Below are 22779 nucleotides of genomic sequence, written 5' to 3' on the forward strand. Positions count from 1 at the left end.
GCTTGCCCTTTCCACCAGGGCATACGGGGCTTCCTGGTCAGCCCATTTAGTGGTTCAGTGGAACAGCTTTGCAAGGTCGCCACGCCGGCCCATTATAGTCATTAAGTTCTACCAATTTGACACCTTTACTTCGCCAGATGCGAGTTTTGGTCATAGAGTGCCATAGAGTGCTAGGTGTAGCACAGGAGAGCATTCCCTCCCTTTAGGGGATAGCTTTAGGACATTCCATAGTCATCCCAGTGTCCACCATGGCTCATAGGAGAAAAGGGGATTTTTATCCTTACCTGTTAAATCCTTATCTCTGAAGCCATGGGGACTGGGCGCCCACCCTGATGCTGCTGCTTGCAGTACTTGTCTGCAGTACTTGTCTGCTTCCAGTTACTGCCTTAGCTCTCTCTCTTATGCGTTTGGTATGTATGCTGGTTTCCCTCTCCTCTACTCCTCCTCCATCTCCATGACCTATTGGTGCTCAGGGGACGGGGTATAGGGAAGAGGGAGCCTATGCTGCTGGGAAAAAAACAGTTAACAATTTGGTGACAAGTCTCCGCTATTCCACTCGATATCCATAGTCATCCCAATGTTCCCCATGGCTTCAGAGAGAAAAAAATTGACAGGTAAGGACAAAAATCCCCTTTTTGTATGATGTGTTTTTTAAATGCAAATGTAAAGCACTTTGGGGAATATTCAATTAAGCACACGTTTTTTTGTCAATAAATTAATGCGGCTATCTCGCCTGTTTATAAATGAACCTGGGTATGTGCATTCGCGATTCTTGCACTATCCAATTGAGAAAAACCGGTTGTAGTCCTTTTTCCAACAAAAACTTGTGGGAAATTTTAAAAACAATGTGGAAATTAGCCTGTTCCCACAAAAACTACAAATAAATATTTAGTAACAGCATAGATGTCCCTTACTGTCCCAAAGATACATACTTTGAGCTTTTAAATTGTTTGAATTGGCTGATTATTGCATTTCTTGAAAGAAAGAAAAAAAGGTTAAAAGAATAAAAATCATAAAAAGCCATTTTTTTTTTTTGTTAAATAGTTTTTAGTTAGGTATTGTGTGTGTGGGGGGGGGGGGGGTGTATTTTTTGTATTTGTTTTCATACATATCCTTTTAATTAACACTTCTGTTCCTAAACAATTTCATTAGAAGGTATTGTAGTTAAATGTTCTGTCATTGATATGTCTGAACAACTGCTGGATTTTCTTCATTTTTTCATAAATCTGTGAATCAGGAGTCCATTAATAGTAGCAACACCAGCATTCACAAAGCATGTTTGATATATTTATTTTGTTTATCATTTCATTCCAGAGTCTTTCTTCAGTTCTTGCAATAGTCTGCACAGGCTAAGTGAAGAGCCTCTGCTGCCTCCCCCATTGCCTCCACGCAAGAAGGTCGATCAGGATACCTCCAACCTCATGGTACGTGTAATTATACTGCCTCTTGGTTGCAGCATAAATAAACATCTGAATAAATAAATAGCTCCTCTTTTATTATCAATATTTCAGTGGAATAAACCAGACCCCATACTTAATACCATGACGTAATATACCATATCTGTTTCATTTCCAATATGGAGTACATAATCGCAACAATTGTGAGCCATTGCTGTTGTTGTTCTTTATTTATATAGCGCCACAAGGGATCCGCAGCGCCCAATTAAACAGTTTGTAAACAAAAAAGCAAAACAAGAAAAAAAGTGACTTACGGTTCAAGACAAAAAGGGCGTGAACAGGGTATATAAACATATCTGCATCAGCAGACGACACTGAAATAAGTGTTAGGGTGGCAGAAAACTGAGGAAACTGGGGCCGTCGAATAGAGTATGGAGTAGAAGATTGTTTAAGTAAGAGAAGGAAAGGCACATGAGGGAAGAGGACCCTGCTTGTGAGAGCTTACATTCTAAAGGGGAGGGGGTGACACAGATTGGGTAGACAGTGTGCGTTGGGTTAGCCATGGTACACAATCCATGCTGTTACCCTCATAAAACCATTAACGACAATCTTATTTGCATCAACTCCCCATACCCCCGTCAATTCTGAAATGGGACTCTCTTAAAGGGAGAGATTCAGTTCTAAGCCTGAGCCACAAAGTGCCTCTGGAGTAGCTGGGCGGAGGCATTGTTATGGCACTGTGCATAGTCTGCCATGATGTGCGCAGCCCACCATCATGGTCGCCACATTACAAAAACATAGAATCGACTCAATATATTTAGGTATTGTCCCAAAAGGTTATGCTATAGTTCATCTTGTTGTTCTCTGTATAATTTGTATAATCTCATCCACCAGGGGACACTGGGAGGTCATTACGGTGGGTATAGATGGTGGACAAGTGGAGCTGGCACTTTAAATTCTTTGAATTTAACAGCCTACTGCCCCTGTCTGTCTGCACTGTGGGAGCTGCCGGTGGGACTTTGGCACAGTTTCTTTAAACTGCAGCCATTGTCCCGGCTACAAGGACTTCAGTCCTGGAGGGACTCGTACAGACACTGCATGCAGGTCTGCTAGGGTCCCCACAGCCTAGTGCCCAGCCGGTTCACCAAGGCAGTGGTGAGTATAAATGGAGCTCTGACTAGCAGAGTCTCCGGATAACTTCCTACAGGGCACTCTGCTCCAACCCTGAGTACCGAAGCCGCTCTGTACAGCGGCAGTACTTCAGCGCTAACCGCAAGGAAGCATCTTTGAATTTCCCGCCTAGCAGGCTCGGGGGGGCGGAGCTATGCTCCAAAGCGCAGTGCTTAGAAGGCGGCGGCGGCGTCTTCCGGCAGCTCGGTGCCATTTCAGAACACGCTGCAAGTGCTGCTTGGACGTTGGGGCAGCGTTCACACAAAGGACGCTGCAGAACCAGAAGGCTCAGAGCGGTGGTCCGGTATCGTTGATACCACTATAGAGGGGGAGAGTCACTATAATATAGTAAAACTGTAAAAGGAACGCCTGTGAGTTACACTAAGTTTAACTGTCAGTTAGGGCGGCTGTGACTGGTCTCTCACCTATCTTCCCCCTCTCTATTGTCTTCTCTCTGTTTCTAACAGTTCACTACTGTACCTGTATTTTTATTTATTTATTTTCTTCATTTTTATTACTGACTGGCAGAGGCACTTCTTCCAAGGCTTCTCAGAAGCTATATGCTTGTAAGAAGTGCTCTGCAAAGTTCACTCAACAGAATGAGGGTTCATTATATTGTGATAACTGTGAAGAAAATATGCAGGATCCCACTCCACCATGGCTGGTTCAATTGTCCGGAGTCATGACAGATTTGTCGGCGGAGCTGGCAGCTTCCCGTAAAGATATAGAAGAATCCAGAGCTCAGACTTCTCTATCTGAACCAGAGTGGGCGTACTGTCTAGCCAAGTCAGTAAAGGACTTACATAAGTCTATGGGGGCATCTAAATCCCCCACCTGTGTTTCTACACAGGCAGTCTCCAAAAAGAGACCGTTACTAGCTGTTTTGCAGTCTGACGACTCAGACATGGAAGATATCCATTGCGTTAGAGGAGGGTGAAGCTCCTCAGGACTCGGATACAGAGTTAATACAGGATGACGCAGATGTTGAATCAGAGGGCTTAAATGCTCTCATAGTGGCAGTGCGCCAGGTGTTACAAATTACAGAGTCTGATCCAACTCCTCCACAGCCTGCTTTTTTTTACAAAAAAACAAGAGTGCGACCTCCTTTCCTATTTCCACAGAAATAGATGATCATTTTGCACTAGCATGGAAGCACCCTGACAGGAAATGCCAAGTTACACGTAGACTGTTACTGTCGTATCCTTTCCCAGAGGAAAATAGAGCTAAGTGAGAGAACCCTCTTCTGGTAGATCCCTCCGTATCTAGATTGTCAAAGAAGACGGTCTTACCGGTGGCTAGCGCTACCACGTTAAAGGAGCAAGCAGACCGCAGGTTAGAAAATACCTTAAAGTCTATTTACATAGCAGCAGGGATACTTATTTGTCCTACTCTGGTTGGTATGTGGGTTAACAAGGCAATAGAAGCCTGGGCAGAACAATTGGTAACAGGTTTACAATCTGGTCTCCCTACAGATCAATTGATTACTCTGGCAGAACATATCAGAGAGTCTGTGGTATATTTGGGGGAAGCATCCAAGGACGCCGGAACCATTGGATCCAGGATATCGGCCTTGTCTATTTCAGCTCGCCGTACGCTTTGGCTTAAGCAATGGCAAGCGGATTCCAAGAAGGCGGTAGAAGCAATACCGTATAATGGTGAGTTCCTGTTGGGTCAGGAACTGGACACTCTAATCTCTAAGGCCACGGGAGGTAAGTCAACACATCTTCCTTCTGCAGCTCCTCCTCCCAGAAAGACTTACTCTGGACCGTCCTTTCGACCTCCATCAAAGTTCAGAGGAAGTTCTAGAGGTGGAGCCACGTCTTTCAGAGGTGGCAGAGGACATGGTCGTGCTACAGCTGCCATACAGACGGACACTGAACCAGCCACTAAGCCTGCCGCATGACTGGCTTCACTCCCTCTTGGGGGATTCCAGAGTTGGAGCTCTGTTACTAAGTTTCGTACAGATTCGGTCGGAAACATGCACAGACGCCTGGGTAAGGGACATTATTACTCAGTGATACAGACTCAAGTTTCAGTTACATCCTCCTCCAAAATATTTTACAACAAGTTTACAGTTTCACAGGAGCGTCGGGATTCTCTTCTCTTGGCTATACAGAATCTCCTGGAGAAGGGTGTCATCGTTCCTGTACCTTTACACTAGCAGAAACAGGGATTTTATTCCAGTTTGTTCGTGGTGCCGAAGCCGGACGGCTCGGTAAGAACCATTCTGAATTTAAAGAGTCTCAATCCTTTTTTGAGAATAGTCAAATTCAAGATGGAGTCTCTGCGGTCAGTCATAAATGGTCTAGAAGCAGGGGACTTTGTGGTGTCAATAAACATCAGAGATGCCTACCTCCATATCCCGATTTGGCCGCCCCATCAGTGTTTCCATTTTGCGGAAAAGGATATACATTTTCAATTCCAAGCCTTACCTTTCGGTCGGTCTTCAGCACCTCGAGTTTTCACAAAGGTGATGGCAATAATGATGGCGCGCTTACGATCACAGGGGTCAACATTGTCCCCTACTTAGACGATCTTCTCCTAAAGGACCAGTCGGAGGAAAAGTTAGTAGACGATATGAGAACAGCACAAGACTTTCTCAGGAGACACGGTTGGATCATAAATATCCAAAAGTCTCTTACAACCGACACAGCGGCTTCAATTCCTAGGCATGATCATGGACACTGTGCTTCAGAAGATATTTCTCCCTCAGGACAAGATTCAATCCATTCAAGAGTTAGTTCGGTTGGTCTTACAACATTGCAGAGTTTCGATTCATCTTTGCATTCGTCTTCTGGCAAAGATGGTAGCAGCGTTCGAAGCAGTACAGTACGGGAGGTTCCACTCCAGACCATTTCAACTAGATCTCCTTTCCAAATGGTCCGGTTTGCATCTTTTTATGCATCAGAAGGTTCAACTAAGCCCCAAAACTCATCTGTCATTGCTTTGGTGGCTGAAGACGGCAAATCAGTCATAGGGCAGAGACTTTGCTGTCCTGGATTGGGTCATTCTCACGACGGAAGCCAGCCTCCGCGGCTGGGCAGCGGTAACTCTAGATTACCAATTCCAGGGTCTCTGGACTTTCCAAGAACAGACTCTACCTATCAATATTCTGGAACTTCTAGCTGTCTACAACGCTGTCCTGTTGGCAAGTCATCTCCTACAAGGACGAGCAGTATGCATGCAGTCAGACAATGCCACGTCTGTTGCATACATAAATCGCCATGGGGGAACCCGCAGCAGAGACGCTATGAAGGAGGTCACCAAGATCCTCTTATGGGCCGAGAGGTATGCAGTAGCAATATCGGCGTTGTTCATTCCAGGAGTGGAGAATTGGGAGGCCGATTACCTAAGTCGTCAGGATATGCATCCAAGCAAATGGGAACTAACTCCGCATGTTTTTCAGCAACTGGTTCATCGATGGGGACTCCCGCAAATCGATCTCATGGCGTCCAGATGGAACCACAACCTTCTTCGGTATTGCTCTCGCACCAGAGAGCCACAGGCAGAGGCGGTCGACGCATTGACGATACCTTGAACTTTCCAATTTGTGTACCTGTTTCCCCTATTGCCACGTCTTCTCAAGAGAATCAAACGGGAAACCGTCAAAGTTCTACATGTGGCTCCAGACCAGCCTCGAAGAACTTGGTACAGCGATCTCCTTCAGTTAGTCTGACGACCCGTGGCCGCTACCTCTGAGACGGGATTTGCCGTCATAAGGTCCTTTCGTTTATCCGGACTTACAGCGGCTACATTTGATGGCGTGGTTGTTGAGAGGGAACTTTTAAGACAAAACGGCATCCCAACACCAGTGATTCCTACTATGATGAATGCTAGAAAGGAGGTCACTTCTAGACACTATTATCGCATTTGGAGGTCATACGTCTCATGGTGTGAACAGCGTCATTTCTCGCCTACTTCCTTTAGGTTGGCCAGACGTCTCCTTTTCCTCCAGGTTGGCTTCTCGGCGGGTTTGAGCCTAGGGTCGCTAAAGGTTCAAATTTCCACCCTGTCAATTTTTTTCAAAAGAAAAAATGGGCTTTACTGCCTGCGGTACAGACTTTTCTTCAGGGGGTTATCCGCCTTAAGCCACCGTTCGTTCCTCCCACAACTCTCTGGGATCTGGATACGGTTCTTTCATTTTTGCAATCATCTCTATTTGAGCCTCTGGAATCGGTAGAGCTCAAATTCCTTACATGGAAGGTGGTGTTACTGTTGGCACTGGCCTTGGCTCGGAGGATCTCTGAGTTGGTAGCTCTCTCGTGCCGTCATCCGTATTTGATCTGCCATGAGGACAGAGCGGAACTTCGCACTCACAGATCTTTTTTTACCTAAGGTTGTTTCGGCCTTTCATATTAATCAGCCTATTGTGGTTCCAGTACTCTCAGGCGACTCTCCCTCTTCAAGATCCCTGGACGTTGTTCGGGGCCTGCGGATTTATGTAGAGAGAACCGCTACTTTACGCAAAACGGATGCTCTTTTTGTGCTCTATGATGCCGCCAAGCCAGGATGGCCGGCCTCAAAACCGATATTAGCACGTTGGATCAGATTTACTATTCGACAGGCGTATCTAGCAGCATCGCTACCTCCGCCTACTTCAGTCTCCACACATTCCACTAAGTCAGTGGGTTCTTCCTGGGCGGTTACTAGTGGCGTTTCCTTGACGCAGTTGTGTAGAGCGGCAACTTGGTCGGGGAAACATATGTTTATCAAGTTCTAGAAGTTTGATACTTTTGCGGCTTCGGCTGCTCAGTTTGGCCGAGCGGTTTTACAGGACTTTCAGCCTTTCCCGCCCGTAATGGGAGCTCTAGGACATCCCCACCATAATGACCTTCCAGTGTCCCCCAGTGTATGAAGGCGAAAACGGGATTTTGGTACTTACTGGTAAATCCATTTCTCCGATACCACAGGGGACATTGGACACCCTCCCAGCGCTGGGCGTCTTTGGGTTTAGTTTCTCCAGTGAGGAAGAATAGTCTTCAGTTTTTTTACACTAATGTGGACAGATGACAATTGTTCTTGTTTGTTTAATATATATATATATATATATATATATATCTGACGTCCTAGTGGATGCTGGGGACTCCGTAAGGACCATGGGGAATAGCGGGCTCCGAAGGAGACTGGGCACATCTAAGAAAGAATTAGGACTACCTGGTGTGCACTGGCTCCTCCCTCTATGCCCCTCCTCCAGACCTTAGTTAGAATTCTGTGCCCGGCCGAGCTGGTTGCACACTAGGGGCTCTCCTGAGCTCCTAGAAAAGAAAGTATATATTTAGGTTTTTTATTTTCAGTGAGATCTGCTGGTAACAGACTCACTGCTACGAGGGACTTAGGGGAGAGAAGCGAACCTACCTGCTTGCAGCTAGCTTGGGCTTTTAGGCTACTGGACACCATTAGCTCCAGAGGGATCGAACACAGGCCTCAGCCTCGGTCGTCCGGTCCCGGAGCCGCGCCGCCGTCCCCCTTGCAGAGCCAGAAGCAAGAAGAACGTCCAGGAAATCGGCGGCTGAAGACTCCGGTCTTCATTAAGGTAGCGCACAGCACTGCAGCTGTGCGCCATTGCTCCCCATGCACACCACACACTCCGGTCACTGATGGGTGCAGGGCGCTGGGGGGGGGGCGCCCTGGGCTGCAATAAGAGTACCTTATATTGGCATAAAACACATAATATAGTCAGTAAGACTATATATGTGTAAAATCCCCAGCCAAAAATATCCTTAAAAAAGCGGGAGAAGTCCGCCGAGAAGGGGGCGGGGCTATCTCCCTCAGCACACTGGCGCCATTTCCTCTCACAGCTCCGCTGGAGGGACGCTCCCCAGGCTCTCCCCTGCAGTTTCCAGGCTCAATAGGGTGAAAAATAAAGGGGGGGCACTAAATATAGGCGCAAACTGTATATTTATAGCAGCTATAGGGGAAAAATCACTGTGTGTAGTGTGAATCCCTGCATTATATAGCGCTCTGGTGTGTGCTGGCATACTCTCTCTCTGTCTCCCCAAAGGACTTTGTGGGGTCCTGTCCTCAGTCAGAGCATTCCCTGTGTGTGTGTGTGTGTCGGTACGGCTGTGTCGACATGATTGATGAGGAAGATTATATGGAGGCGGAGCAGGTGCCGATAAGTGTGATGTCACCCCCTGCGGGGTCGACACCAGAGTGGGTGGATATGTGGAAGGTATTAACCGACCGTGTCAACTCCTTTACATAAAAGGCTAGATGACGTACAGCAGTGGGACAGCCGGCTTCTCAGCTCGTGCCTGCCCAGGCGTCTCAAAAGCCATCAGGGGCTCAAAAACGCCCGCTACCTCAGATGGCAGACACAGATGTCGACACGGAGTCTGACTCCAGTGTAGACGACGATGAGACAAATGTAAAATCCACAAGGGCCATCCGTTGTATGATTACGGCAATGAAAAATGTGTTGCACATTTCTGACATTAACCCAGTTACCACAAAAAAGGGTATTATAGTTGGGGAGAAAAAGTATCCAGTGGTTCTTCCCCCATCAGATGAATTGAATAAAGTGTGTGAAGTGGGGTTCCCCCGATAAGAAAATAGTAATTTCTAAAACGTTACTGATGGCGTACCCTGTCCCGCCAAAGGACAGGTTACGTTGGGAGACGTCCCCTAGGGTGGAGAAGGCGCTCACACGCTTGGCAAAAAAGGTGGCACTGCCGTCTCAGGATACGGCCGCCTTAAAGGAGCCTGCTGATAAAAAGCAGGAAGCTATCCTGAAGTCTGTATATACACGCTCAGGTATTATACTGAGACCTGCAATTGCTTCAGTGTGTAGTGCTGCAGCAGCTTGCTCCGATACCCTGTCAGATAATATGGATACTAGACAGGGATACTATTTTGCTAACCATAGAGCATTTTAAAGACGTGGTCTTATATATGAGAGATGCACAGAGGGATATTTGCCGGCTGGCATCTAAAATTAATGCAATGTCCATTTCTGCCAGAAGAGTATTATGGACTCGGCAGTGGACAGGTGATGCTGATTCTAAAAGGCACATGGAGGTTTTGCCCTATAAGAGTGAGGAATTGTTTGGGGAGGGTCTCTCGGACCTAGTATCCACAGCAACAGCTGGGAAGTCGACATTTTTACCTCAGGTTTCCTCACAGCCGAAGAAAGCACCGTATTATCAGGTACAGTCCTTTCGGCCACAAAAAGGCAAGCGGGTCAGAGGCGCTTCCTTTCTGCCCAGAGGCAGGGGTAGAGGGTAAAAGCTGCACCAGACAGCCAGTTCCCTGGAACCAAAATCCTCCCCCGCTTCCTCTAAAGTCCACCGCATGACGCTGGGGCTCCACAGGCGGAGCCAGGTGCGGTGGGGGCGCGTCTCCGGAACTTCAGCGACCAGTGGGTTCGCTCACAGGTAGATCCCTGGGTTCTACAAGTGGTATCTCAGGGATACAAGCTGGAGTTAGAGGCCACTCCCCTTCGCCGTTACCTCAAATCTGCCTTGCCGGCTGCTCCCTAAGGAAGGGAGGTAGTACTGGACGCTATTCACAAGCTGTACTTCCAGCAGGTGATAATCAAGGTACCCCCCCCCCCCCTTCAACAGGGGCGGGGTTACTATTCCACAATGTTGTGGTACCGAAACCAGATGGTTCGGTGAGACCCATCCTAAAATTAAAATTCTTGAACACTTATATAAGGAAGTTCAAGATGGAATCGCCCAGGGCGGTTATACAAGCCTGGAAGAGGGTGTCCCCATGTACCCACCTCACCAGGAGTACCTCAGGTTTGTGGTACAGGACTGTCATTACCAATGCCAGACGTTGCCGTTTGGTCTGTCCACGGCACCGAGGGTATTTACCAAGGTAATGGCCAAAATGATGATACTCCTTAGAAAGAAGGGAGTTATAATTATCCCGTACTTGGACGATCTCCTGAAAAGGCGAGGTCCAAGGAGCAGTTGCTAGTCAGCGTAGCACTATCTCAGGAAGTGCTGCATCAGCACGGCTGGATCCTGAATATCCCAAAGTCGCAGCAGATTCCCGCAACGCGTCTGCTGTTCCTGGGTATGATTCTAGACACAGAACAGAAGAAGGTTTTTCTCCCGGAGGAGAAGGCCCAGGAATTATCATCTCTGCAACCAAAACAGGTGTCGGTGCATCACTGCGCGCGAATCCTGGGAAAGATGGTAGCTCTTACGAAGCGTTTCCCTTTGGCAGGTTCCATGCGAAGATCTTCCAGTGGGATCTCTTGGACAAGTGGTCCGAATCGCATCTTCAGATGCATCGGTGGATCACCCTGTCACCAAGGGCCAGGGTGTCTCTGCTGTGGTGGCTGCAGAGTGCTCATCTTCGCGAAGGCCGCAGATTCGGCATACAGGACTGGGTCCTGGTGACCACGAATGCAAGCCTCCGAGGGTGGGGGGCAGTCACTCAGGGAAGAAAACGTCCAAGGACAAAAACTTCCTTGCATATAAATATTCTGGAACTAGGGGTCATTTACAATGCCCTGAGTAAAACAGAATCCCTGCTTCAAAAACAACCGGTGCTGATTCAGTCAGACAACATCACGGCTGTCGCCCAGGTATATCGACAAGGCGGCACAAGAAGCAGGATAGCAATGGCAGAAGCCACAAGGATTCTTCGATGGGCGGAGAATCACGTGATAGCACTGTCAGCAGTGTTCATTCCGGGAGTGGAAAACTGGGAAGCAGACTTCCTCAGCAGACACAACCTCCACCCGGGAGAGTGGGAACTTCATCCAGAAGTCTTCAAGCTGATTGTACACCGGTGGGAATGACCACAGGTGGACATGATGGCGTCCCGCCTCAATAAAAAGCTAAAAAGATATTGCGCCAGGTCAAGGGACCCTCAGGCGATAGCTGTGGACGCTCTAGTGACACCGTGGGTGTACCAGTCGGTTTATGTGTTCCCTCCTCTTCCTCTCATACCCAAGGTACTGAGGAGAATAAGAAGGAGAAGAGTAATAACTATAATCATTGTTCCGGATTGGCCAAGAAGAGCTTGGTACCCAGAACTTCAAGAAATGATCTCAGAGGACCCATGGCCTCTGCCGCTCAGACAGGACCTGCTGCAGCAGGGGCCCTGTCTGTTCCAAGACTTACCGCAACTACGTTTGACGGCATGGCGGTTGAACACCGGATCCTGAAGGAAAAGGGCATTCCGGAGGAAGTCATCCCTACGCTGATTAAAGCTAGGAAGGATGTGACCGCAATACATTATCACCGCATATGGCGAAAATATGTTGCGTGGTGTGAGGCCAGGAAGGCCCCAACGGAGGAATTTCAGCTGGGTCGTTTTCTGCACTTCCTACAGTCAGGGGTGACTATGGGCCTCAAATTCGGTTCCATTAAGGTCCAGATTTCGGCTCTGTCGATTTTCTTCCAAAAAGAACTGGCTTCACGGCCTGAAGTTTTTTGTTAAGGGAGTGCTGCATATTCAGCCCCCTTTAGTGCCTCCAGTGGCACCTTGGGATCTCAACGTGGTGTTGGATTTCCTAAAGTCGCATTGGTTTGAGCCACTTAAAACCGTGGAGCTAAAATATCTCACGTGGAAAGTGGTCATGCTGTTGGCCTTGGCTTCGGCCCGGCGTGTGTCAGAATTGGCGGCTTTGTCTTGTAAAAGCCCTTGGGCGGGATGTACTAAAGCAAAAATGCGGTAAAACCCCCGAAAACGGGGGTTTTACCACATTTTCATATTTACTAACACCCTACCGCCGCGTTTTCGGCGTGCAGGGTATCGCCATCTCTGGATGGCGATACCCTATAGAAGCCTATGGGCTTCTTTTCGCCGACCGCCGCAACCCGTCGACACCGCCGCAAACGCCGACCTCTCTCCCCCCCAGCTTACCTTCCTCCATGATGCCCCGGACCCGGAAGGTAATCTCCTCCTCCCCCTAGCAACGCAGCCGGACGTCCTTCCGGCTGCAGGGGGGAGGAGGAGGCGCCGGGGGCAGCCTGCTGCTGCTACCCGGCATCAAGGCAGTGTGGGGACCCCATGGAGGTGACGGAGACCCCCCGCAGACCACCTAACAGGTATCGCGGGGGGCCTCCGTCACCGCATCGCGATGTTGATCGCATGTTAGTACATACGCGATCAACATCGCTGCGGTAACCGGTGAGGTGCGGCGATGTATGTTAATACATCCCGCCCCTTATCTGATTTTCCATATGGTTAGGGCGGAATTGAGGACTCGTCCCCAATTTCTTCCTAAGGTGGTATCAGCGTTTCATTTGAACCACTCTATTGTGGTGCCTGCGGCTACTCGGGACTTGGAGGATTCCAAGTTGCTAGATCTAGTAAGGGCCCTGAAAATCTATGTTTCCAGGACGGCTAGAGTCAGGAAGACTGACTCGCTATTTATCCTGTATGCACCCAACAAGCTGGGTGCTCCTGCTTCAAAGCAGACTATTGCTCGCTGGATCTGTAGCACGATTCAACTTGCACATTCTGCGGCTGGATTGCCGCATCCTAAATCTGTAAAAGCCCATTCCACAAGGAAAGTGGGCTCTTCTTGGGCGGCTGCCCGAGGGGTCTCGGCTTTACAACTTTGCCGAGCTGCTACTTGGTCGGGTTCAAACACATTTGCTAAATTCTACAAGTTTGATACCCTGGCTGAGGAGGATCTTGAGTTTGCTCATTCGGTGCTGCAGAGTCATCCGCACTCTCCCGCCCGTTTGGGAGCTTTGGTATAATCCCCATGGTCCTTACGGAGTCCCCAGCATCCACTAGGACGTCAGAGAAAATAAGAATTTACTCACCGGTAATTCTATTTCTCGTAGTCCGTAGTGGATGCTGGGCGCCCATCCCAAGTGCGGATTGTCTGCAATACTTGTATATAGTTATTGCCTAACTAAAGGGTTATTGTTTGGAGCCATCTGTTTGAGAGGCTCAGGTGTTATTCATACTGTTCACTGGGTATAGTATCACGAGTTGTACGGTGTGATTGGTGTGGCTGGTATGAGTCTTACCCGGGATTCCAAATCCTTTCCTTATTGTGTCAGCTCTTCCGGGCACAGTTTCCCAACTGAGGTCTGGAGGAGGGGCATAGAGGGAGGAGCCAGTGCACACCAGGTAGTCCTAATTCTTTCTTAGATGTGCCCAGTCTCCTTCGGAGCCCGCTATTCCCCATGGTCCTTACGGAGTCCCCAGCATCCACTACGGACTACGAGAAATAGAATTACCGGTGAGTAAATTCTTATTATATATACATACACATATACTGTTCTCGTTCTTTCTCCTCCTCCTTTGTCTTGTTGTATCGCGCCGTCTCCTCTCGGGCTCAGTTTTCTAAACTGGTCTGTGGGCGGGGGCATAAAGGGGAGGAGCCAGTCACTATTCAAAGAATTTAAAGTTTCGGCTCCACTTGTCCAACATCTATACCCACCATAATGACCTTCCAGTGTCCCCTGTGGAATCGGAGAAATGGATTTACCGGTAAGTACCAAAATCCCGTTTTTTAATCAATAATTTGAAATACAAATAAATTGTTGGGATTTATGTATTTATTTGATACCTTTGATATATATGTGCATTTTATTTTTACATCACTGGAGCTATACTGATTGCACGTTTCACCATTTCATCCAGGGAAATTCTAGACAAGATGAGGAACCTCCCGCCATTCCACCCAGATTGCCTCCACCTCCAAAGATCCAGCCCAGAGTTCCTGCTTATATTGGGCAGTTTGATGGACCTCTGCACAGCCCGCCTCCCCCTCCACCGAGAGATCCGCTTCCCGACACCCCACCACCAGTCCCACAGAGGCCTCCAGAACACTTTATAAACTGCCCCTTGAATCTTCAGCCTCCACCCCTGGGACGTCTTCACAGAGAGCAGGAATGGTTCAGGGAGGTCAACACAGTTCCAAACTCTCCTTGTACCCCTCCCAGTACCCCATCTCCAAGAGTGTTGCGACGCTGCTGCGGTCTTAGCGCGAGCCACAACAACCTCTTTCAGTCTGCAGCTCCTCCGGTTCCTCCCAGGCAGAACTCCAGTCCTCAGCTACCAAAACTGCCTCCAAAGACTTACAAAAGGGATTTCTCCCATCCACCTTTGCACAGACTAACCTTATTGGAAAATTCAGAAACTCCGCAATGACGTATAGCCATAACAGTCCTTGACACTGGATAGGGATCAGCAAATGGACTTATACTTCACTTTCTTTGTGTTTTTGTAATTTATTTTGGAAAAGGCACTGTACTTTCACTTTTAACCCATTCTCTGCCTGATTTATTGTCGCTTGTTTAACGACAGAGGGGTTTAACAATAACACTCTTTTTTTTTTTTTTTTAAGTGCTACTGATCGCAAACAGCAAGCGCAGGAATGAAGTCCATGGGAGGACTGTTTCAACACACTACGGCCTTCAAACACTAAAACAGCGTGTTACTGCCTCAGGTGAAAATGTGTCCTGACCTTTTGGACACACCATGCTTGTCCAGAGCTTTTTTTTCGTTTGTTACTTTTTTGTTTTGCACTGTACCCTCCGAAAGACCAAATCAGTGAGACATCGGTTATATACACGGAACCATATAATTATATGGGATTGTGTTGTTGTTTTTTTAGGAGGGATATTTTGTTACATTTATTTAAAGCACTAGTGGCCTATTTATTTCCAAACGCTGAACCGGGACATACAGCGTCATTGAACCGCCTTAGGAATCTAGAAGTTACATCATTCCACTAGGCTCTCTATTGCTGGATAAGTCCTAATAGACCCTGCAGAGCAGACAGTGCTGACCCCTGCGAAGGTGAAGGGGTTACAGTCTACCTGTCGCCTACAAGCAGCCAATGTGCGGGAGAATGCGGCCCATAAATTCATTAGGAGCTAATGACGGCAGTGAGACGCACAGTGCCTCAAGTTTATTACTGCTTCCTAGGGAATTGGAAGTCTGTTTTTTTATGTCTCCCGCAAACGGCAGCTGACTCTCTTTGCATAGGCAAGTGTTTACCGACTGTCAGAATTCAACAAAGAGAACCTAGCAAGAAACAAGTTTTCATATAGAATTGAAGTGCACTACATGTTTATTTGTCACAAACACTACCTAAAGAAATAAATAGCTACTGGATCTCGAATAATTAGTATTAAGCATGCAGCGTATTCAAATGTGCCTTTTTCCTTTATTTTAGCAGGTAAAAGCCAGACTGGGCTCATAAGTTGCCTTTTCTTTGGGGGGGAGATCTCCGCTGAATGTATACGCTATCAGGTTTGTGTGTTGGGAACTGGCAAAGGACACATCCCAGCTCCTTCAGCCATGTAATAACAATTTTCCCTTAACAGGTTCTTAAACAGTCACTTATTTTCTGAAGAATGTCTTAAGCCGCCATGGAGTGCTTTACTGCGCAGAACCAATGCCGCTGGCAAAGTGTTTGGTAGTCTTGGTAGGTCACAAAGCAAAAAGGTTGAAGCACAATATTCTCAATAAAGTCTCATGCCATGTTTTTTTTTTTTTTCAAAATCTTATCACAAATGTGTCTTAAGCACAGAATTTGCAAATGGCATGAAAAGGATTTGAAAAACAAAAATTGAACGTTCGATCAGATATTCAGTTATTGCCCTTTTATAGATATTTTTTTATAACGTAGAGTAGTCTACATCAAAACCACAGCTTAGATGTGTTGCCTGCACAGTCCATGGATGAAGCCACGTAATAGACAAGACCGTTAGTAAGAAGATAATATTGGTTTGTTAAGCGCTCATAACATCCGTGAGGAAGAGAGAACATGTTGGCTACACTCTTGTGAACATGCAACCTGTGTGTCTCCTTCCACTGGGCATGGCACAGTACAAAGTTATATTTATTTATTTTTTTCCCAAAATCATGGCACTCTCGGATAAAGTGAAGGAAAACCGTATTGTGATTAAAAACTGATATAGCTGGTATGTTGTATTCCTCTTTTACGGCTATTCTGGATCGATCTACCTGGATTTCAGCTGATGCATATGGAAGGTAACTAAATAACATTGTGATACACGAACAAGAACAAATGAAAGCATTCTACAGTCTCTTCTGATTAATCATACTTTGGTAGCGGTGGTATAAATCCGACGTCGCTTAAGGTTAAGCTCCTGATTAAATCTGCAAACTCAGTCGCAATTTTATTTTAACTGAGCCTCTAATGACGATGGTGTGGGATGTCACATGACTTATCAGGTTTCAGCAGTGTTTGTACAGATGTCTTAAGAGCCACGTTTATTTCCTGTCCTGTGGCCTTTTACTGTGCTTTGTATCTGTGTTCTTAACAGATGTAATAAATTTACAGTAGTCTTAACCCTGTGGATCTCTGATACGTTTCTGTGTCGCGTGAAGGTGTGAGACTAAGTGATCTGTATCAGATATGGTAAGCCATGCGTACATGTCAGATTCTAAGGCTGGATATGCACCAGGCGATATATCATTCGTACAGCTAACAATATATCGTAGCAACCACCTGCACATGTGTACACACACTGTCTATGTGAATGACGTCCTAAGCAGATATATCACATCGGCTGTGCTACACAAACGATGCAATATAGTGTACAGAGATATCGTTCACATCTTATGGTGTGTGTACACACGTCCAATCAACCGCACTTTTTTTTTTTTCATCTATACCTACGGATGTAGTTATGTGATCGGCGGTCTTCACAATACTGACTCCTACATCCCAACCCCTCTAAATATCAACAGTCGGCATGCCGACCAACACTCGTGGGCGACCACGACACCCATAGAGTGGGAATAGAAGTAGAACCTGTGGCGAGCGCAGCTTGCCACCGAGCCCACAAGGGGCTTCGTTGCTCTCGCCCCCGCCAGCGATCCCGCGGTCGGTATGCTGGCCGCCGGGATCCCCAGTGCCGGTCAGCCATACCTAGCCCATTCCTGCAGTACCTAACACAGTAAGGTTGAGTTTATTTGCACATTGATGGTTGTTTTAATAAAATTGGGGAAAAGGCCAGATGGAGGTATACTGTCCTGTAAAAATGTTATTAAAGGGCTCTAGCCTTATATATTTTTTCCATGTGTATAATGTAAATATTAAGAGATGCTTAATTGTTATATTTATTAACCTTTACATATATATGATATCATACTCCACAGAGACAAAGTAATACAACAAGACTAGTTATTCACAGGCAAGAGTAAGGTAGTAACGACCAGCAATAAAGGAAATGTTTGGCTAGGAGAGGGGTAGACACATTAGTGTGAACCAGATTCGTCTTACAGTAGTTAAAAAAGCAAACACCCTACTTTGGTATTCTAGTGATAATTTTAAATGTAAAGCAGCATGTTTTACATTTGGTACAATAGCGTCCACTGTTTATGGCACTGCATTCTAAAACTGGGGCAAGGTATGCTGGGATGAGTAGTTCCACAGCAGCTGCAGTGTCAGCCACACCTTGCCTACCTCTATACTACAGTAACAATATGTAAAACACAAACCCCATTGTTAAACATATTAAAATAATCCTCCAAACTGTTATCAAACTAGGACTAAAAAAAAATAAATGATTCATGCATTCCAATCAAGGTTATCTCCTTGTATTCCAAAGGAAAAAAATCTTCCTTTAATTCACTGGAAACTAAAAAAACGATGCAGTTGTTCCTCTAGGCCAGAGGTTCTCAAACTCAGTCCTCAGGACCCCAGACGAGTCTTCTCACAGATGTGAAATAGGATTTTAGTACCTACCGGTAAATCCTTTTCTCCTAGTCCGTAGAGGATGCTGGGGACTCCAAAAGGACCATGGGGTATAGACGGATCCGCAGGAGCTTGGCCACACTAAAAAGACTTTGACTGGGTGTGAACTGGCTCCTCCCTCTATGCCCCTCCTCCAGACCTCAGTTATAGGAACTGTGCCCAGGAGAGACTGACATTTCGAGGAAAGGATTTTTGTTTAAACTAAGGGCGAGAAACCTACCAGCCCACACCACAAACATACCGTACAACCGGAGTATCAGGAAACCAGATAACAGTATGAATTAACAACACAACAAGCTGAACATAACTAATACACAACCCGCGTGTAAACAAATTTAACCAGTAATAATACACTGCAAGTAACAGTCCGCACTGGGATGGGGCGCCCAGCATCCTCTACGGACTATTAGGTACTAAAATCCTATTTTCTCTTACGTCCTAGAGGATGCTGGGGACTCCAAAAGGACCATGGGGTCTATACCAAAGCTCCAGAACGGGCGGGAGAGTGCGGACGAGACTGCAGCACCGATTGAGCAAACATGAGGTCCTCATCAGCCAGGGTATCAAACTTGTAAAACTTAGCAAAGGTGTTTGAACCCACCAACGTAGCTGCTCGGCAAAGCTAAAGTGCCGAGACCCCTCAGGCAGCCGCCCAAGACGAGCCCACTCTTCTGGTAGAATAGGCCTTTACTGACTTCGGCAACGGTAGCCCAGCCGAAGAATGAGCTTGCTGAATCGTATTACAAATCCAGCGTGCAATAGTTTGCTTAGAAGCAGGATTTCCAATCTTGTTGGAAGCATACAGGACAAACAAAGCCTCTGTTTTCCTGGTAAGAGCCGCTCTGGCGACGTAAATTTTCAAAGCTCTTACAACATCAAGAGACTTTGGAACCGCCACAGCATCTGTAGCCACAGGCACCACCATAGGTTGGTTAATGTGAAACGAAGAAACCACCTTTGGCATAAATTGTTGACGAGTCCTCAATTCTGCTCTATCCGAATGGAAGATCAAATATGGACTCTTGTGAGATAAGGCCGCCAACTCTGACACTCGCCTGGCAGACGCCAGAGCCAGAAGCATGACCACTTTCCACGTGAGAAACTTCAACTCAACCTTACGCAAAGGTTAAAACCAGTGAGACATAAGAAACTGCAAGACCACTTCAAGATCCCACGGCGGCACAAATGGAGGATAGATATGCAGCCTCCCTTCACAAAAGTCTGAACCTCTGGAAGGACGGCCAATTCCTTTTGAAAGAAAATAAAGAATAAAGCCAAAATCTGCACTTTGATGGAACCCAATTTCAGGCCTGCATCGACGCCTGCCTGCAAAAAATGGAGAAACCGACCCAAGTAAAATTCCTCCGCAGGAGCAGTTTTGGTTTCACACCACAAAACATACTATCTCCAAATACGGTGATAATGTTTTGCCGTAACCTCCTTCCTAGCCTTAAGGAGAGTGGGGATGACCTCCCCAGGAATACCTTTTCGAGCTAAGATTTGGCGCTTAACTTCCATCAAACGCAGCCGCGGTCCGGAAACACGCAGGGCCCCTGCAGTAACAAGTCCTCTCTTAGAGGAAGCGGCCAAGGATCTTCCACAAGCAATTCCCGAAGATCCGGATACCAGGCCCTGCGTGGCCAGTCTGGAACGACGAGAATCGCCTGAACCCTTGTTCGTCGTATGATCCCCAGCACCTTTGGAATGAGAGGAAGTGGAGGGAACATATATACCGACTGAAACACCCACGGAGTTACCAGGGCGTCCACTGCACTGGCTTGGGGGTCTCTTGACCTGGAACAATACCTCAGAAGCTTCTTGTTGAGGCGAAACGCCATCATGTCTATCAGAGGAATTCCCCAACGCCCCGTCACTTCTGCAAATACCTCTTGGTGAAGAGCCCACTCTCCCGGATGGAGATCGTGTCTGCTGAGGAAGTCTGCTTCCCAGTTGTCCACGCCCGGGAGGAAGACTGCTGACAGAGCGCTCACGTGCTGTTCCGCCCAGCGAAGGATTCTTGTGGCCTCCGCCATAGCCGCCCTGCTCCTTGTTCCGCCTTGGCGGTTTACGTACGCCACCGCTGTTATGTTGTCCGACTGGATCAGGACAGGACGACCCTGAAGAAGGCTCTTTGCTTGTAGCAGGCCGTTGTAAATGGCTCTTAACTCGAGAACATTTATGTGGAGACAAGATTCCTGGTTTGACCATTTTCCCTGGAAATTTCTTCCTTGCGTGACTGCACCCCAGCCTCGGAGACTTGCATCTGTTGTCAGCAGGACCCAGTCCTGGATTCCGAATCTGCGTCCCTCTAGAAGGTGAGAGCTTTGTAGCCACCACAGGAGAGAAATCCTGGCCCTGGAAGATAGACTTATTTTCCGGTGCATGTGCAGGTGAGACCCAGACCATTTGTTCAGCAGATCCCACTGAAACACCTGGGCATGAAACTTGCCAAACGGAATGGCTTCATAAGCTGCAACCATCTTCCCCAGAACCCGAGTACATTGATGAATCGACACACTTGTCGGTCTCAGAAGCTCCCTGACCATTGTCTGTATTTCCAGAGCTTCGTCTTCCGGAAGAAACACTCTCTGTAACTCCGTGTCTAGAATCATGCCCAGAAAGGGCAGCCGAGTGCCCGGGATCAACTGAGACTTTGGCAAATTTAGAACCCAACCGTGTTTTCGCAGAACCGACAGAGACAGATCAACATTTCTTAAGAACTGTTCCTTGGACCTCGCCTTTATCTGGAGATCGTCTAAGTACGGGATAATTGTAACCCCTTCCTTGCGAAGGAGAACCATCATTTCTGCCATGACCTTGGTGAAAATCCTCGGGGCCGTGGAAAGCCCAAACGGCAACGTCTGAAATTGGTAATGACAATTCTGCACCGCAAATCTCAGGAAGGCCTGATGCTGAGGATATATCGGGACGTGTAAGTAGGCATCCTTTATGTCATAAAATCCCCCCCCCCCCTCCTAGGCTGGAGATCACAGCTCGAAGAGATTCCATCTTGAACTTGAAAGTTTTCAAGTATGGATTGAGGGATTTTAGGTTCAGAATCGGTCTGACCGAACCGTCCGGCTTCGGTACGACAAAGAGGCTCGAATAGAACCCCTCCCCCCGTTGGGACGGGGGAACGGGAACAATGACCCTCTGTTGACACAACTTTTGTATCGCAGCATTTACCACATCTCTTTCCGGAAGAGACATTGGCAAGGCCGAAATGAAAAAGCGGTGAGGGGGGCATCTCCTGAAACTCCAGCTTGTATCCCTGAGACACTATGTCTAGGACCCACGGATCCAGGCCTAATTGAACCCAGACCTGACTGAAGATCCGTAGACGGCCCCACACTGGCCCGGACTCCCGCACGGGAGCCCCAGTGTCATGCGGTGGACTTGGTAGAGGCGGGGGAGGACTTTTAGTCCTGGGCGCCTGATACTGCAGGCGACTTCCTTCCCCTTCCTCTACCCTTTGAAGCGAGGAAGGACGAGCCTTTTCCTCGCTTGTATTTATTGGGTCGAAAGGACTGCATCTGCTGCTGGGGTGCCTTTTTCTGTTGTGTGGGAACATAAGGAAGAAAAGATGACTTACCCGCAGTCGCCGTAGACACCAGATCAGCCAGGCCGTCACCAAACAAGACACTACCTTTGAAGGGAAGAGCTTCCATATTTTTCTTGGAGTCGGCATCCGCATTCCATTGATGGATCCACAGCGCCCTCCTGGCCGAGACTGCCATGGCATTGGCTCTTGATCCCAAGAGACCAACATCCCTCGCCGCATCCTTCAGGTAATCTGCAGCGTCCTTGATATAACCAAAAGTCAAAAGAATATTATCTTTATCAAGGGTATCCATATCAGAAGCTAAATTATCAGCCCATTCAGCAATAGCACTACTCACCCATACCGACGCCACAGCAGGTCTGAGCAATGCACCCGTATTAACGAAAATGGCCTTCAAAGACGTTTCCAGCTTGCGATCCGCCGGATCCTTGAGAGCTGCCGTGTCAGGGGACGGAAGCGCCACCTTCTTAGACAAACGGGATAGAGCCTTGTCGACATTCAGTGACGACTCCCATTTTTCCCTGTCATCCGAGGGGAAAGGATACGCCATGAAAATTCTCTTGGGAATCTGCCATCTCTTGTCTGGTGACTCCCAAGCCTTTTCACAAAGAGCATTCATTTCATGAGAGGGGGGAAACTTCACCTCAGGTCTTTTCCCTTTAAATAAACAAATCCTTGTTTCCTGCACCGCAGGTTCGTCAGATACGTAAAACATCTTTAATAGCCACAATCATGTACTGAATACTCTTAACTAGCCTTGGGTGTAAAGTAGCCTCATTGAAATCGACATCGGAATCAGAATCCGTGTCGGTATCCGTATCTACCCTCTGGGTAAACGAACGCTTTTGTGACCCTGACGGGGTCTGCACCTGAGTCAAAGCGTCCCCCATGGATTTCCTCCATACTTGTGTCTGAGACCCAGATTTATCCAACCTCTTGGACAATGAGGCCACATTTGCATTAAGTGCACTTAACATAGTAACCAAATCAGG

General features: G+C 47.5%; 1 protein-coding gene across 1 annotated transcript in view; it reads left to right on the top strand.

The window, feature by feature from the left end:
• The window catches only part of SOS2 (SOS Ras/Rho guanine nucleotide exchange factor 2), a 181934-nt gene extending 165119 nt beyond the window's left edge, over positions 1-16815 (top strand). Inside the window, exons 22-23 of the mRNA XM_063947620.1 lie at positions 1315-1424; positions 14133-16815. Coding sequence (XP_063803690.1) covers positions 1315-1424; positions 14133-14642 — 620 coding nt within the window. The 3' untranslated portion in view covers positions 14643-16815. The remainder of the gene's footprint in view (positions 1-1314; positions 1425-14132) is intronic.
• Positions 16816-22779: the final 5964 nt, after the last annotated feature.

Source organism: Pseudophryne corroboree, chromosome 12 (assembly GCF_028390025.1).
Source record: "Pseudophryne corroboree isolate aPseCor3 chromosome 12, aPseCor3.hap2, whole genome shotgun sequence".
Classification (NCBI taxonomy): Eukaryota; Metazoa; Chordata; class Amphibia; order Anura; family Myobatrachidae; genus Pseudophryne; species Pseudophryne corroboree.